Here is a 16,353-nt window from a genome sequence, read left to right on the forward strand (position 1 = left end):
AAGGTGGGGGCCCAGATTGAAGAAGACCTCAAATTATAATAGTATCTATTGAATAATGACTGCTAAACACTGCTGAGGACTTTGCATTTATTGTGTAATATCATCACAACAAAAACATTAAATAGGTACCATTATTTTTTTTTTTAACTTTTAATTTTGTATTGGGAGAGCATCAGGTGAACAGCTAAGGGACTCAGGCGTACATATACATGCATCCATTCTCACCCAAAGTCCCTTCCCATCTTGGCCACCACATAACATTGAGCAGAGTTCTGTGTGCTGTACAGTAGGTCCTTGTTGGTTATCCATTTTAAATACAGCAGTGTGTACATGTAATAGGTACTATTATTATCTTAGATTATAGAAAAGAAAACTGAGGCAGAAAGATTAACTTGCTCAATATCATACAACTAACAGCTGGAATTTGAAGCCTGGCCCTCATATCCTTTTAACTGTTTTACCACCTCAGAATAACCAGGAGAAGGTGTTTGGTTAATCTTCTTAAAAGTAGGGAGTCAGTTAAGCTTTCTGAGTAGTGGAGAAATATGCAGTGTATAAGATTTTAGGATGATTTGGTATCTGCTTGTTTCTCTTTTTCTGCCCAGTGTCCTGAACAGGTAGAATAGTGGTTTGTAGGTGGTGTGTGTTGTGGCCAAAGCAACTCTGGCATTGGGCTTTGGCACCCTGCCCATATCTTGGGTTCTTGGGCTGCACTTAGTTGTCCTAAGAACATGACTTTTGAAGAATGTTTTCTAGGTCATAAAGTAAACTCATATTCTGGTCATATATGATCTTCTCAGTAGCTCCATGAGATAAGCAGAATAAGGAATCATGATCTATGTCAAATAGAAGAGTAAACTGAGGCTCATAGGGGTGAAGTGACTTTAATGCATTGGTTCAGTAAATATTTACTGAGTACCTTTTCCTAACACCATGCAAGTAAAAACAGCTATGTGTCCTGTGAATAACAGAATTGAGTCACCTATGCTACCTGGCTTCTAGTCCAGTGGTCTTTCCACCATGCCATGCCATTGTTCTGCTTGGCTTGGTGGAAGTCAAAGAGTTGCAACATTGACCTCAATGCCAGGCTCACTTGGCTCTTCTGTCTCTAGACCTGGACAAATTTGCTGCAGAAGATATCATTGATCCAATTGCAAAGGCCAAGATGGTGGCTTTGAAAGGCATCAAGAAGGTGATGGCTCAGGGCAGCATTGGAGTGGCACCTGGTATGAACAGGTAAGAGGTATGAGGTGGGAGCATTGGCTTTTTCCTTTTCCAGTCCTTCCCCTATTCTTCATGATCCTCCTTCCTACTTGTCCCACCTCTCTGCCCTTCAACTTTCCGCATCACTAACTCATCCTCTTTGCTTTGGCGGACTCCAGGCAGCAAGTGTCCCTGCTAGCTCAGAGGCTCTCAGGGGGGCCCGGCAGTGATCTGCAGAACCATGTGGCAGCTGGGAGTGGCCAGGTAAATGGTCTGGTGGGAGCAGGAACTTGGGTCCAATGCCTTCGGGCCATACTTCTTAGGGCCTGTTACAGAACAATGACCCTTCAGCAGTCTTTCTCATCCCAGGAGCGGGGTGCCGGTGACTCCTCCCAGCCTCGTCCCAATCCACCCACTTTTGCCCAGGGAGTAATCAGTGAGTATGGTGATAGGGAGGAATGTACAAGGAAGTGGCTTGGGGAAAGAGGGGTTTGGATCCCCTGACACTGGTCCACTTCCTTTCCCAGATGAGGCTGACCAACGGCAGTATGAGGAGTGGCTGTTCCATACCCAGCAGCTCCTACAAATGCAACTGAAGGTGCTAGAGGAGCAGATAGGGGTGCACCGCAAGTCCCGGAAAGCCCTGTGTGCCAAGCAGCGCACTGCCAAGAAGGCTGGCCGGGAGTTCCCCGAGGCTGATGCTGAGAAGCTGAAGCTGGTTACAGAACAACAGAGCAAGATCCAGAAACAGCTGGATCAGGTAGGGAAGGCAGACTTCAGCCTAGCAACCAGGAACCTGGGAAGAGGGGTGGCACTGGTGGGTAGCCTCCCTGCTGACCTCCCTGACCCTCCCGTGTTAGGTCCGGAAGCAGCAGAAGGAGCACACTAACCTAATGGCAGAATATCGGAATAAGCAGCAGCAGCAGCAACAACAGCAGCAGCAGCAACAGCAGCAGCACTCAGCTGTACTTGCCCTTAGCCCTTCCCAGAGTCCCCGGCTACTCACCAAGCTTCCTGGTCAGCTGCTCCCAGGCCATGGGCTGCAGCCACCTCAAGGACCCCCCGGGGGCCAAGCTGCAGGCCTTCGCCTGACCCCTGGGGGCATGGCCCTACCTGGACAGCCTGGTGGCCCCTTTCTCAACACCACCCTGGCCCAACAGCAGCAACAGCAACATTCTGGAGGAGCTGGGGCCTTGGCTGGCCCCTCAGGGGGCTTTTTCCCTGGCAACCTTGCTCTTCGAGGCCTGGGACCTGACTCGAGGCTTTTACAGGAAAGGCAGCTGCAGCTCCAACAGCAGCGCATGCAGCTGGCCCAGAAACTGCAACAGCAGCAGCAGCAGCATCTCCTAGGACAGGTGGCAATCCAGCAGCAACAGCAGCAGGGCCCGGGAGTACAGGCAAACCAGGCTCTGGGTCCCAAACCCCAGGGCCTTCTGCCTCCCAGCAGCCACCAGGGCCTCTTGGTCCAGCAGCTGTCCCCGCAACCACCCCCGGGACCCCAGGGCATGCTGGGCCCTGCCCAGGTCGCAGTGTTGCAGCAGCAGCAACCACACCCTGGAGCTTTGGGCCCCCAGGGCCCTCACAGACAGGTGCTCCTGACCCAGCCACGGGTGCTAAGTTCCCCCCAGATGGCACAGCAGGGTCAGGGCCTTATGGGACACCGGCTGGTCACATCCCAGCAGCAGCAGCAGCAACAGCACCAACAGCAAGGATCCATGGCTGGGCTTTCCCATCTTCAACAGGGTCTGATGCCACACAGTGGGCAGCCCAAAGTGGGCGCTCAGCCCATGGCTGCCTTGCAGCAGCAACAGTTGCAACAGCAGCAGCAGCAGCAGCAACTTCAACAACACCAACAGCTTCAACAACAGCAGCAACAACTTCAACAACAGCAGCAGCAACAGCAGCTACAACAGCAGCAGCAGCAGTTACAGCAGCAGCAGCAGCAACAGCAGCTACAACAGCAGCAGCAGCAACAGCAGCTACAACAGCAGCAGCAGCAACAGCAGCTACAACAGCAGCAGCAGCAGCAACAGCAGCTTCAACAGCAACAGCAGCAACAGCAGCTTCAACAACAGCAGCAGCAACAGCAGCTTCAACAACAGCAGCAGCAGCAGCTTCAACAACAGCAGCAGCAGCAGCAGCTTCAACAGCAGCAGCAGCAGCTTCAACAGCAGCAGCAGATGGGCCTCTTGAGCCAGAGTCGAGCTTTACTGTCTCCTCAACAGCAACAGCAGCAGCAACAGATGACACTTGGCCCTGGCATGCCAGCCAAGCCTCTGCAACACTTTTCTAGCCCCGGAGCCCTGGGCCCAACCCTTATCCTAACGGGCAAGGAACAAAGCATTGTAGAGACAGCTCTTCCTTCAGAGGCCAGTGAGGGGTCCTCCACACATCAGGGAGGGCCCTTACCAATGGGGACTGTACCAGAGTCCGTGGCCCCTGAACCAGGAGAGGTGAAGCCCTCACTGTCTGGGGACTCACAACTCCTTCTTGTCCAGCCCCAGGCCCAGCCTCAGCCCAACTCTCTGCAGCTGCAGCCACCTCTGAGGCTCCCAGGACAACAGCAGCCGCCAGTTAACTTGCTCCACACAGCAGGTGCAGGAAGCCATGGGCAACCAGGCAGTGGATCATCTGAGGCCTCGTCTGTGCCCCACCTACTGGCCCAATCCTCTGTTTCCTTAGGGGAACAGCCTGGATCCGTGACCCAGAACCTTCTGAGCTCCCAACAGCCCCTTGGACTAGAGCGGCCCATGCAAAATAACATAGGGCCACAGCCTGCCAAGCCGGGATCTGTCCCGCAGTCTGGGCAGAGCCTGCCAGGGGCTGGGGTCATGCCTACAGTGGGTCAGCTTCGGGCACAGCTCCAAGGAGTCCTGGCCAAAAACCCGCAGCTGCGGCATTTGAGTCCTCAGCAGCAGCAGCAGCTCCATGCACTTCTCATGCAGCGGCAGCTACAGCAGAGTCAGGCAGCACGCCAGGCCCCACCATACCAGGAGCCTGGGACCCAGCCCTCTCCCCTCCAAGGCCTCCTGGGCCGCCAGCCCCAACTTGGGGGCTTCCCTGGATCCCAGACAGGCCCTCTTCAGGAGCTAGGGGCCGGGCTTCGACCTCAGGGCCCACCCCGACTCCCCGCCCCACAAGGAGCCTTATCCACAGGACCAGTTCTTGGCCCTGTCCATCCCACACCTCCACCATCCAGCCCCCAAGAGCCAAAGAGACCTTCTTCCCAATTACCTTCCCCTAGCTCCCAGCTCCCCTCAGAGGCCCAGCTCCCTACCACCCAGCCAGGAACCCCCAAGCCCCAGGGGCCACCCTTGGAGCTTCCTCCTGGGAGGGTCTCACCTGCTGCTGCCCAGCTTGCGGATACCTTCTTTGGCAAGGGACTGGGACCTTGGGACCCCCCAGACCACCTAGCGGAAGCCCAGAAGCTGGAGCAAAGCAGCCTGGTACCTGGGCATCTGGACCAGGTGAATGGGCAGGTGGTACCTGAGCCACCGCATCTCAACATCAAGCAGGAGCCTCGGGAAGAGCCATGTGCCCTGGGGTCCCAGGCGGTGAAGAGGGAGGCCAACGGGGAGCCTGTGGGGGCACCAGGTACCAGCAACCACCTCCTGCTGGCAGGGCCCCGCTCAGAAGCCGGGCATCTGCTCTTGCAGAAGCTTCTACGAGCAAAGAATGTGCAACTCAGCACTGGGCGGGGGCCTGAGGGGCTGCGAGCTGAGATCAACGGGCACATTGACAGCAAGCTTGCTGGGCTGGAGCAGAAACCACAGGGTACCCCCAGCACCAAGGAGGTGAGTACTCCAGTTAGAGTGGAGCAGACCTTGTGGGGCCTGGAGCCCAGGGGCAGAGCAAGCAGGTCTGGGTGAAACAAGAGGTGAGGGTGCTGAGGGGCACGGTGGCCTTCACTGTGGGTTTGTCCGACTTAGGATACAGCAGCAAGGAAGCCTTTGACACCGAAGCCCAAGCGGGTACAGAAGGCAAGCGACAGGTTGGTGAGCTCCCGAAAGAAGCTGCGGAAGGAGGACGGGGTCAGGGCCAGCGAGGCCTTGCTCAAACAGCTGAAACAGGTGACCCCCAGGAGCCAGTCCCCTGGTCCCATCCCAGGATAAGGGGGCAGCCTGGCCCCCAGCTGTGCGGTAGCAGAGAGGTACATGCTGCAGGATTCCAACCTTGTCATCTTTCCCCTTCTAGGAGCTGTCCCTGTTGCCCCTCACGGAGCCTACCATCACCGCCAATTTTAGCCTCTTTGCTCCCTTTGGCAGCGGGTGCCCAGTCAGTGGGCAGTGCCAGCTGAGGGGGGCCTTTGGAAGTGGGGTGCTGCCCACGGGCCCTGACTACTATTCCCAGCTGCTTACCAAGGTCAGAAAAATGGCAGTACCTTTTGGGGATGATGAGGTTCTTGGGGAGGTGGAGTTGGGGGTGGCAGACTTGAGCAAAGGGCTGATGGAGTGTGGGGCCAGGAGATTATGTCAGTCTCCCTATGCCATCTTGCACACAACACCCCACCCCGCCCCCAGAATAACCTGAGTAACCCGCCGACACCACCCTCGTCGCTGCCCCCCACCCCACCCCCATCGGTGCAGCAGAAGATGGTTAATGGCGTCACTCCATCTGAAGAGCTGGGGGAGCACCCCAAGGATGCCGCCTGTGCCCGGGATACTGAAGGGGTGCTGAGGGGTAAGTCAGGGGCAGAGTGGGCTGCCTCTCGGCCCCGTCTTGGTGGCTAGGGTCCTGTGGTAGTGTTTGGGGTAGGAGTGGGTTGTGTGTTGCTGTGTGTGCATACACAACAGATGGTACTTGAGATAGGAAGGGCCTCTTCGGGACTGATTTGTTGGAGCCAAGGAGGGGCTTCTGGAGTCCAGAGCAAAGGCAGCAGGGCAGGGAGAATATTAATGAAGCTTTTGTTTTTGAGGAATGACCCAAGTTTCCTTACCCACAGGGTATGAACTCCAGTCAGATCTGGATTTGAACTCTGGCTCCTGCATTCATTTAGCTGGGCTACTGCAGCCGAGTAACTTGATTGACTTGTGTGAGCCTCAATTTTCTCACTCTAAGATAAAAACAATACTCACTTAATGGAGTTGTTGAAAGACTATAACCAATGAGCGTACACTGCAGAGTACATTCTTTAGAAAGGCTCAATAAATTTATAGCTCATGTACCCCAAATTGGCAGATGGGTGGATGAGTAGATAGTGGTCATAGAACTGAGCTAGACCTTATACCCGTTAGGCCTGAATCGTGGGAGAAAGCACCAGCAGCTCTGGCCTGACCTCAGCCTGACTTTTCTTCTCCCTACCCTGCAGATGCTTCAGAAGTGAAAAGTCTAGACCTGCTGGCCGCTTTGCCTACCCCCCCTCACAATCAGACTGAGGATGTCAGGTGTGGAAGGGGCAGAGATGGGGATGAGGAATTGGGGTGGGGTACCAGTTGCTCATTTTTCCTTGTTTTTTTCTTTTGACCAATGGCAGATTTCAAATAGGGCTGTAACATCCACAAATCTCTAGATTTGGGAGGGGGCACCTGCTGGGCTATAGCAGTGAGTGTCTACTTTTGGCCCACAGGATGGAGAGTGATGAGGACAGCGATTCTCCTGACAGCATCGTGCCAGCTTCATCCCCTGAGAGCATCCTGGGGGAGGAGGCTCCCCGTTTCCCTCAGCTGGGCTCAGGCCGGTGGGAGCAGGATGACCGGGCTCTCTCCCCCGTCATCCCCATCATTCCTCGGGCCAGCATTCCAGGTAGAGGTGACTCTGGGCCTGGACCCAGCTTGGCCTGGCCAGGCTGCATTGTCAGAGGTCAGGGAGTGAGGCAGCTGGAGCTTACACAGGTCCTTCTTTGTCATTCAGTCTTCCCAGAGAGCAAACCTTATGGAGTCTTGGATCTGGAGACCACCAGGAAGCTGCCTGCCCCAACTTGGGAAAAGGGCAAAGGAAGCGAGGTGTCAGTCATGCTGACGGTTTCTGCTGCTGCCGCCAAGGTATGTCCTGGGGATGCCTCTGGGCCAGGAGGGGATGCCGGTCAGAGGGCAGTCCAGCTTCTCTGGATAAATCCAGTCATTTAAACCTGTGTATTGAGGACCTCCTGTGAATGAAATCCCACACTGAGCTGGAGTGTGGGATTAGAAAAAATGTAGCACAAGGGGCTGCCCTGCCCTCAAGGAGCTCATAGTTCAGGGGTAAAGTGTTACCAAACATGTCCCCCCAGTCACATTGCATGGAATTCTGTTTTTTTTTTTTTTGAAAATGTTATCAGGGTCTTGTGATCAAAGGAAATTGGAAATCTCAGTTAAAATAGCAAAACAGGTTTCTTTGTTACAAGACTCTGCAGATCCTTTACTTTGCTCATGTGTACTGGGACTTTCCAAGGGGTGGACGCAGTGTGTCATTTCCTAAGCCCAGTTACCGCAGGTCTCTTTCTGTGAGCTCCCATTAATGCCCACATCGATTTGAGAAAGGCTGCCTTTAAAAGAGGTGCATGAGAAGAAGCCAGATGGCACAGGGGCAGGACTGACAGGCCGCTTAGGGACCTGCGTTCTGGGTGTTGTGGTCCCCACCAAGCTGGTGATAGTTCTCACTCTGCCACTCTGCCGACATGGCTGTCATATCCCCTTTCCTGCCCTGGCAGAACCTGAATGGCATGATGGTGGCAGTGGCAGAGCTGCTGAGCATGAAGATCCCCAATTCCTATGAGGTGCTGTTCCCAGAGAGCCCTGCCCGGGCTGGCATCGAGCCTAAGAAGGGGGAGGCTGAGGGCCCTGGTGAGTATGGCAGAAAAACTCCTTGGGGCCCACGGGGAGTGATTGTGGTGGGAATCTCTGACCCCTTCCTTCCTGCAGGTGGGAAAGAAAAGAGTCTGGGAGGCAAGAGCCCAGAGGCTGGCCCTGATTGGCTGAAGCAGTTTGATGCTGTGTTGCCTGGCTATACACTCAAGAGTCAGTTAGACATCTTGAGTCTCCTCAAACAGGTGGGTCTGTTGTTAGAAGACAGGGTGGATATCTGGCTAGGACAGAGAAGGCAGAGGGCTTTGGGGCGAGTGGAATTTGGGTGGGAGGAAAGAGGTGACTAGTTAATTGAGGAGCCAGCACTAACGGTACAGGGCTCTCCTATCTTCCCATAGGAGAGCCCTGCCCCAGAGCCCCCCGCCCAGCACAGCTACACCTACAACGTCTCCAACCTGGATGTGCGACAGCTCTCGGCCCCACCTCCTGAAGAACCCTCCCCACCTCCTTCCCCTCTGGCACCCTCTCCTGCCAGCCCCCCTGCTGAACCCTTGGTTGAACTTCCAGCTGAACCCTCAGCTGAGCCACCCATCCCCTCGCCTCTGCCACTGGCCTCATCCCCTGAATCTACCCGGCCCAAGCCCCGAGCCCGGCCTCCTGAAGAAGGTGAAGATTCCCGGCCCCCTCGCCTCAAGAAGTGGAAGGGGGTGCGCTGGAAGCGGCTCCGGCTGCTGCTGACTATCCAGAAGGGTGGTGTGCGGCAGGAGGATGAGCGGGAAGTGGCTGAGTTCATGGAACAGCTCGGCACAGCCTTGCGACCTGACAAGGTGCCTCGAGACATGCGGCGCTGCTGCTTCTGTCATGAGGAGGGGGATGGGGCCACGGATGGGCCTGCCCGCCTGCTGAACCTGGACTTGGACTTGTGGGTGCATCTCAACTGTGCCCTGTGGTCCACAGAGGTATATGAGACCCAGGGTGGGGCGCTGATGAACGTGGAGGTTGCCCTGCACCGAGGCCTGCTCACCAAGTGCTCCCTGTGCCAGCGCACTGGTGCCACCAGCAGCTGCAATCGAATGCGTTGCCCCAACGTCTACCATTTTGCCTGCGCCATCCGCGCCAAGTGCATGTTCTTCAAGGACAAGACCATGCTATGTCCAATGCATAAGATCAAGGGGCCCTGTGAGCAGGAGCTGAGCTCTTTTGCTGTCTTCCGGAGGGTCTACATTGAGCGGGATGAGGTGAAGCAGATTGCCAGCATCATCCAGCGGGGAGAGCGGCTGCACATGTTCCGGGTGGGGGGCCTTGTGTTCCACGCCATCGGACAGCTGCTGCCCCACCAGATGGCCGACTTCCACAGTGCCACTGCCCTCTATCCAGTGGGCTACGAGGCCACGCGCATCTACTGGAGCCTCCGCACTAACAACCGCCGCTGCTGCTACCGCTGCTCCATCGGCGAGAACAATGGGCGGCCGGAGTTCGTGATCAAAGTCATGGAGCAGGGCCTGGAGGACATGGTCTTCACGGACGCCTCTCCGCAGGGTGAGCACGGGACCCTTGCAGCCATAGTATAGCATTGGGCGAGTTTCTCCCAGAGTCACCTTTCCGATGTTGAGACGAGACCTTCAGGCTCCTTATTGAGTGATCTTGTTCCCCCACTTCCAGCCGGTAGAGGTCTCTTGAAGTTCTCCAGAGAAAGTGTTTTGGCCTTTCTCAGCCACTTTGAATTCTCTATGTAATTGAAGATACTTTGCTTCTCTTTCCAGCTCCTTTTCTTAATCTCAGTGGATCTGAAGGATACGGGTCTGAGACCCTGTCACCCAGTTTACCCAATCTCATCCTAGGCTTGAGTTCCTTATGGTTGCTTTCCCCTGGATAAAATCTTTTGATCTTGGTTTCAGTATTAATGGTAAAAGTAACAGAATTAACGTTGTAGTGAGTGTGTATTATGTGCCACAAACTGAGCTGAGTGGTTTATGTAGGTTATTTTGTTCATGCAACCCTTCAAGGTAAGTACTATTATTATGCCAAGTTTATACATAAACTGAGTAGTGGAGAGATTTAAGTAGTGGTTAGCCAAAAAAATATTCGTTCAGGTTTTAGAAAAAACCCGAACAAACTTTTTCACCTACCTAATATTTGCCGTAAGGGCCCCATGGCCAGCATTAGAACCTGAACCTAAGTCTTCTCACTCCAGAACATGCCTGGAGCTTGAGTTGCTCTGGCTCTCATGTAAGATCCGTGGACTGTGTTGCATATCCTGGGCCCTGGGTTCATGTTTCTGTGTCACAAGGCTCTCTGATGCCCCTCCAGGGTGGGAAACCTCCTGGCTTGTTGAGGGAGACTGAGACTGGGAGGCCAAGAGAGGTTCCTGAAGAACCACACACCCTCTTGATAGTAAGGTGGGCAGGCTACAGAAAACCACCCTAGCATCAGATGGAGGGCTGAGGTCAGTAAGCAGAAGTTGCCTCTGAGGGCTGCTGTCTTTCCTTGTCTCTTAGCCGTTTGGAATCGCATCATTGAGCCTGTGGCAGCCATGAGGAAAGAGGCCGACATGCTGCGTCTCTTCCCTGAGTACCTGAAAGGCGAGGAGCTCTTTGGGCTGACAGTGCATGCCGTGCTGCGCATAGCTGAATCAGTAAGGAAAGGGCCGAGGGCTGGCGGCTGGTGGCTGGGGGCCGGGAGGGCCCTGGAAATGTTGGTCTTGCCCCAGAAGTGCTCAGGCTGAAGCGAGTGTGACCTGTGCCCACAGCTGCCTGGAGTGGAAAGCTGTCAAAATTATTTATTCCGCTATGGACGCCACCCCCTGATGGAGCTACCGCTCATGATCAACCCCACTGGCTGTGCTCGGTCAGAGCCTAAAATCCTCACACACTACAAACGGTGAGCTTGTGGGGCTGGACCAAGGGTTGTGGGTATGTGGTTGGTAGGGCCCTCTGGCTAATTACGAGTGTTTGGGGTTACAGACCAGAGTTCCCTTGGAAAGACTGGGGGTTCACTCTAGCCTCCTGACTTGAGGGTATACAGGTACCACTAGGGTATCCTTTTCCTCCCCCAGCCTCTCAGGTGCTTGGGGTTGACCTGCATCTAGGGACACTTCTCTTGGGTGTCCTGGGAATGGCCCTTGGGGAGGTTCTGGGAAGATGGTGGTGAGATCTTATGTGTAAAGGACCCAGATGCCACCTCCTCTCCTGTGTTGCTTCCAGGGGGCCTGTGATTCTCCCCAACCTTAGACAGATGCCCCACAAGTGCTAGATTCACCTTCCCATCCCCAGGCTGAGTTGGTGTCAAAAATAAATAGTTAGGAATATAATAGAAAAAAATAATAAAACCTTACATTTGTATAGCACTTTATACTTTTTTTTTCAAAGCGTTTTCACATCCATTATCTCATTTGATCCTCACAACAACCTTATGAGGTAGGTAGGGCAGGTGGTATTATCCCCATTTACAGCTGAGAAAACTGAGACCCAGGAAAGTTAAGTGACTAGACAAAGGTCACAGCTGGGACCAGAGCCTTACCTCTTGACTTGTGGTTCACTGTTCTTGCTGTGTACCACAGTAGCCTGACCTTGGTCCCTGGGTAGAGGGAGGCAGAATCCATGAGAGGAGGGCTTTCTTGAAGGTCTTCGGTTGCTCTTTGGGCTGTCGTAGAGCGTCAGACTCTACCCCCGCCAGCCCTGGTCCCTGATGCTCTACACCAGTGGTTTTCAAACTGTGTTTCAGAAAGCCCTGGAACACATAAACTGAGTGGGCAGAACTTGGCCCTCTCCATGCATAACTCTCCCCTTCCCCATATTGGATTCAACCAGAAGAGTTCTGTTTCCATCTAGTTTATGTATTGGCATTCCTATAATGTTTTGTTAAAGAAAAATACAAGATTTCTGCTGTATGAGAAAGAGTCAGTTTGAAAACCACTGCTCTGGGATGGGCAAGAACTTGGCTGGTGCCCTAGGGTGGTGAAAAGGCATCCTGCTAGGCAGCAGTCATTCCCCTGCACTGAGCCATCTGCACAGAGCCCAATGTTATGGCAGAGAAAGAGAACAGTCTAAAGAAAGGAAAGGATACCACCATTTGGCTGTGAATTCAGGGCCAGTTTTAATTCAAATCCAGCCCAGTGTGGTAGACATGGCCCCCGTTTGCGGAGCTTCCAGCACGAGCAGGAGATAGGACTCAGAGATTTGAACAAATCCGTGAGCCTAAATTCCAGGCCTGGGCTGCTTGGGGAAGACCTCCCAGAGGTCGTGAGCATGGCCTTGAGTCTGGTTTGGCAGGAGGGTGGTAGAAGGCGGGGAGATGGGAGAGCAGGCTCAGTGTAGGGGAATCAGTGCCCCTCCCCTCCCTTCACACCCCACCCCGCCATCCTGGGCTCTCTCCACCACACAGGGTGTTGGAAGGGTCCCCGTAGCTAGTTGCTGCCTCACCACAGCCAAGACTCGGATGCCTCTACTCCACTCCCAAGGCAGCACGTGCCCTCATTGGAGTGTTACACATCCCAGGGAGGAAGCGGGTGGTGTGTGCCCGGTCTGGGCTAGAGCTGTCTTGTCATGGACTATGGACTGTATCACCTCCCAGGCCCCACACTCTGAACAGCACCAGCATGTCCAAGGCATATCAGAGCACCTTCACAGGAGAGACCAACACCCCGTACAGCAAGCAGTTTGTGCACTCCAAGTCATCTCAGTACCGGCGGCTGCGCACTGAGTGGAAGAACAATGTCTATCTGGCTCGCTCCCGTATCCAGGGCCTGGGTCTCTATGCAGCCAAGGACCTAGAAAAGCACACAATGGTCATTGAGTACATTGGCACCATCATTCGCAATGAGGTGGCCAACCGGCGGGAGAAAATCTATGAGGAGCAGGTATGGGCTGGCAGAGGGCCATCATGGTGCACTTAGCCAAGGGGCAGGGGCAGGATTGGGGCCAGAGGAGCAGGTGGAAAGCTGCTGTGGGAAGAGGAGGGGAGAGGCAGGAGAAAGGAAGAGTAAGAAATGAAGATGAGCTCACTGCCCAAGCCCACCACCTGACCCCACCACCACCACTCCTGCCCTTCTCTGATACTCTTGCCCCTTCTGCAACCTCTGCCTTTCTAGAATCGAGGCATCTACATGTTTCGAATAAACAATGAACATGTCATTGATGCTACGTTGACCGGAGGCCCCGCCAGGTGAGAAGAGGGATGAGCAAGAAGGGATTTAGGAGTCCCTCAGGGTGGTACTCTGGGGGTAGGCCAACAAGGAACCAGCATCATCCAACCCAGTAGCTTGATATTTCTGCCTTTGTCCCACTGCCTAGGTACATTAACCATTCTTGTGCCCCTAACTGTGTGGCGGAAGTTGTGACATTTGACAAGGAGGACAAAATCATCATCATCTCCAGCCGGCGAATCCCCAAAGGAGAGGAGGTAAGAGGAAGCGTCTCAGTGAGTGACAGAGCAGCTCCCTCTTCTCTGCCCAAAGTCCAATCCCAAGGCCACCGTCCTCCCCCACTTCCTCTGGCGGACTGGCCTTGATTGTGCCCTCTTCTCTTTCCAGCTGACATATGACTATCAGTTTGATTTTGAGGACGATCAGCACAAGATCCCCTGCCACTGTGGAGCCTGGAATTGTCGGAAATGGATGAACTAAGAAGCTTTGAGGCTACCAGGCAGGGGAGTCCCCCCACCCCCAACCTCTTCCCTGAAAGGGATGAGGGGGAAGAGAGGTAGCAGCCAGAGCCAGGACCCAGGGCTGGGGCTGCCGGCTGACCGGAGCCCCTGGAGCAGGAGGCTGGGGCAGAGGGCCCTAGGCCAAGCCCACCCTGGGCACCAGGGATGACCCTCTTCCCCGCCACCGGCCCCCAGGCTGGCATCTCTGCCCCCAGCTCCAGGAGGGGCCAGACAGAAGCAGCCATTGGGCATCTCAGGTTTGAGGGGGATATGGGCCGGGAACTACCCAGAAGCATCTGGGAGGCAGCAGGGAGGCGGGAGGAGGATGTGTGGCCGGGCCTCACAGCCCTGCTGCTCCCACCGACCTCTCTGGCCCAACTCAAGGCTGCAAAGAGACTTGACTAAGCTTGACAATCCCAAAGGCCGGGTCCCACACCTGGCCCTGCCTGCCGGGTCCTGCCCCCACCCTCACCCCCATCCCCTTCCCTCTCGATCTGTCTCTGTCTCCCTCTTCTCCTCTGTGTTTCTGTCTCTCTATGGGTTGTGTTTCCTTGTTTTCCACTCTGACAAATGCAACATGAATGGGAAAGAGGCGCCCAGCTGCCCAGGAGGGCAAGCCAGGCAAGCCGGGCAAGGAGACCCCGCACCCACACCTACCTCATTTAAGTGTTGGATTTTTTGCTGTTTTGAAATGTGAGACCCTCTCCAAGCCCCCTACTGCCCCAACCCTCTCCCCCACCTCACTGCCCTCTTCTGAGTGGGTGGAAGGGGGGTAGGAGGAAGAAGAAAAAACAACAACAAAAAATCCATCTTTGTTTTTAATTACGGGCATGGGATGGTGGTTGAGGCTAATGATGACGAAGATTGGGGATGACTGGCCCCTAGTTGCTCTAGGACTTCCTTCTCCATCTGGACATGGGGGCAGGAGGAGTGTGCTCAACTTAGGACCAGAGTATCTCCCTCCTGTTTTCCCAACCCCATCATGAGCCCATTTGCCCTCCAGCCCCTGGATGGGGTGGGTGGGTGGTAGGGTGAGGGCTATCCCTGAGTGGCATGCCCATACCCAGTGAGGCAGGGTGTGGCCCGGAGCTCCCACTTTCCCTCAGTCACCAAACTGCTGCTGGTCTGGTGAGAAGGGGTGGTGATGTGGGGGTGGGGGAGCTTAGTGTCAGCGCGGGGAGGGTGGGGGGTATTTATCTATTTATACATGGGATTGTACATAGTCTTGTGGGGCATGGGGGAGCCGGCTGGAGGTGAGAACCCTCCCCTCTCCCCCCACCCCCGGGGAGAGCAAATGTAAAACTACTAATTTTTGTGCTTTATATATTCTATATAAATATATCTATTTTCTTTTTACAAAACCAGTTTATAAATGGTAGGGGGGTGTGGGGCGGATACATGGAGCTCCCCTTGTGGGGGAGCCCCCTCCATTACCCAACCTACCGCCCTTTTCCTCACCCCCTCCTCCCCACCCCCTGGCTGTGACTGCTGTAAGGTGGGGGTATAGAGGCTGGGCGATTCCCACCCCCTTTTGTATAGTTGGACTATGTTATAACGCACAAAAGTGAGCTGGCCCCAGGGGGAGCCAGAGGGTAATGGGTTCCCCTGCCTCCCTTTCCTTCCCCTTTCTGCCCAAGCTTGTGCTGCAGTTGAACCTCTTCCTGGGGGTAGGGGTAGATCAGGGGGTGGGTGAGGCCCCAGACCCCTCTCTGGTAGGGAGCCATGGGGATGAAGATGAAGCTTATATGCAGTTCTCTCCTAGGGGCTGTGGGCAAAGGGCATTTTGTAATTAATATTTTCAAGAATCAAATGTCTGGAGTGTGGGGGTGGGCTTGGTGGTGGTGTATGGGTGGGCCTGCTGGAGGGGGAGCACGGTCGCTGTTGTGATTTTAGGTTTGTTTTTGTTTGTTTTTGAATTTGGGGGGTTGCAGATTGATGGGGGTAGGGAATTTTTTTTTTTTTTAAGCTGCTTCCTCAACTGTTTCAAGCTGCAAATGTTTTAAGAGAATAACATCCCCCACCCCCACAGAAACCACTGTAATGAAATCACAGTGGGGAGACTGGGCTTCTGCCCCCAAAGGTATTGGATGTTCCTTTTCCAAGAGCAAAAGGTCTAGGTTACAGGGAAGGGGAGATTGGCTCCTGCCAGTCAGGCTCTGATTGGGGCTTGGGCCCTGGGATTGGGAAAAGGGGATGGGGCAGACTTTGTAAGCATATGCTAGGTATCTGATAGTCCTGTAGAATTTAGTGAAGAAACCTTATACAGTTTTTAATTTTTATATAAACTAACTCAGACCCAAGCTACAAGGTTGGAATTTTGGTTGTTGGTTTTTTTTTTTTTAAGTACCCCGCCTGTATAATTGCATCAGAATTCCCTCCCTCCCCCTCGCCCCCCCCCCCCATGTTTGTACTTTGGGTTGGTTTACACTTGCACATATTCAATTTTCAGTTTTTTTCCCATTTATGGTCTTCTCCCCTCACCTCCAGGACCCTCCCCCTTTTTAAAAAATAAATCTCTGACAAGTGTGAATCCCGTGAAGACTTTATTTTGTGTTGTGTGTATCCTGTACAGCAAGGTTGGTCCTTCGTAACAACGGATGAAATGATTCCCTTTTTTAAAGTGCCCTCTCTCCTTCCACCCCCAGCGCCCCTGTCCTTGGCATGTTTTGTATCAGCGATCATTCTGAAGTGTACATAATTTATGTTGCAAGAGGCAAAGGGCAAGTTTTGGATTTTGCTTCTTCCAAGTTTGTTTTTAAACGACAAATAAAAAAAAGAACATTTT

The 16,353-nt window shown here is 54.0% G+C and overlaps 1 protein-coding gene across 13 annotated transcripts in view; it reads left to right on the top strand.

Moving 5' to 3' along the window:
* KMT2D (lysine methyltransferase 2D) overlaps nt 1-16,098 on the top strand; it is a 41,056-nt gene extending 24,958 nt beyond the window's left edge. For 6 of the 13 annotated variants that reach the window (XM_061416247.1, XM_061416253.1, XM_061416255.1 and 3 more), the window contains exons 36-56: nt 1,113-1,236; nt 1,383-1,467; nt 1,558-1,639; nt 1,731-1,963; nt 2,064-4,997; nt 5,133-5,273; nt 5,398-5,565; nt 5,724-5,883; nt 6,512-6,587; nt 6,770-6,945; nt 7,054-7,184; nt 7,832-7,964; nt 8,043-8,170; nt 8,324-9,464; nt 10,424-10,560; nt 10,675-10,805; nt 11,294-11,341; nt 12,498-12,783; nt 13,015-13,088; nt 13,217-13,325; nt 13,456-16,098. In XM_061416247.1, coding sequence (XP_061272231.1) covers nt 1,113-1,236; nt 1,383-1,467; nt 1,558-1,639; nt 1,731-1,963; nt 2,064-4,997; nt 5,133-5,273; nt 5,398-5,565; nt 5,724-5,883; nt 6,512-6,587; nt 6,770-6,945; nt 7,054-7,184; nt 7,832-7,964; nt 8,043-8,170; nt 8,324-9,464; nt 10,424-10,560; nt 10,675-10,805; nt 11,294-11,341; nt 12,498-12,783; nt 13,015-13,088; nt 13,217-13,325; nt 13,456-13,548 — 6,590 coding nt within the window. In that variant the 3' untranslated portion in view covers nt 13,549-16,098. The remainder of the gene's footprint in view (nt 1-1,112; nt 1,237-1,382; nt 1,468-1,557; nt 1,640-1,730; nt 1,964-2,063; nt 4,998-5,132; nt 5,274-5,397; nt 5,566-5,723; nt 5,884-6,511; nt 6,588-6,769; nt 6,946-7,053; nt 7,185-7,831; nt 7,965-8,042; nt 8,171-8,323; nt 9,465-10,423; nt 10,561-10,674; nt 10,806-11,293; nt 11,342-12,497; nt 12,784-13,014; nt 13,089-13,216; nt 13,326-13,455) is intronic. The other 7 variants (XM_061416257.1, XM_061416260.1, XM_061416259.1 and 4 more) reach the window with 4 other exon arrangements.
* Nucleotides 16,099-16,353: the final 255 nt, after the last annotated feature.

The sequence above is a fragment of the Bos javanicus genome, chromosome 5 (assembly GCF_032452875.1).
Source record: "Bos javanicus breed banteng chromosome 5, ARS-OSU_banteng_1.0, whole genome shotgun sequence".
NCBI classification, from domain to species: Eukaryota; Metazoa; Chordata; class Mammalia; order Artiodactyla; family Bovidae; genus Bos; species Bos javanicus.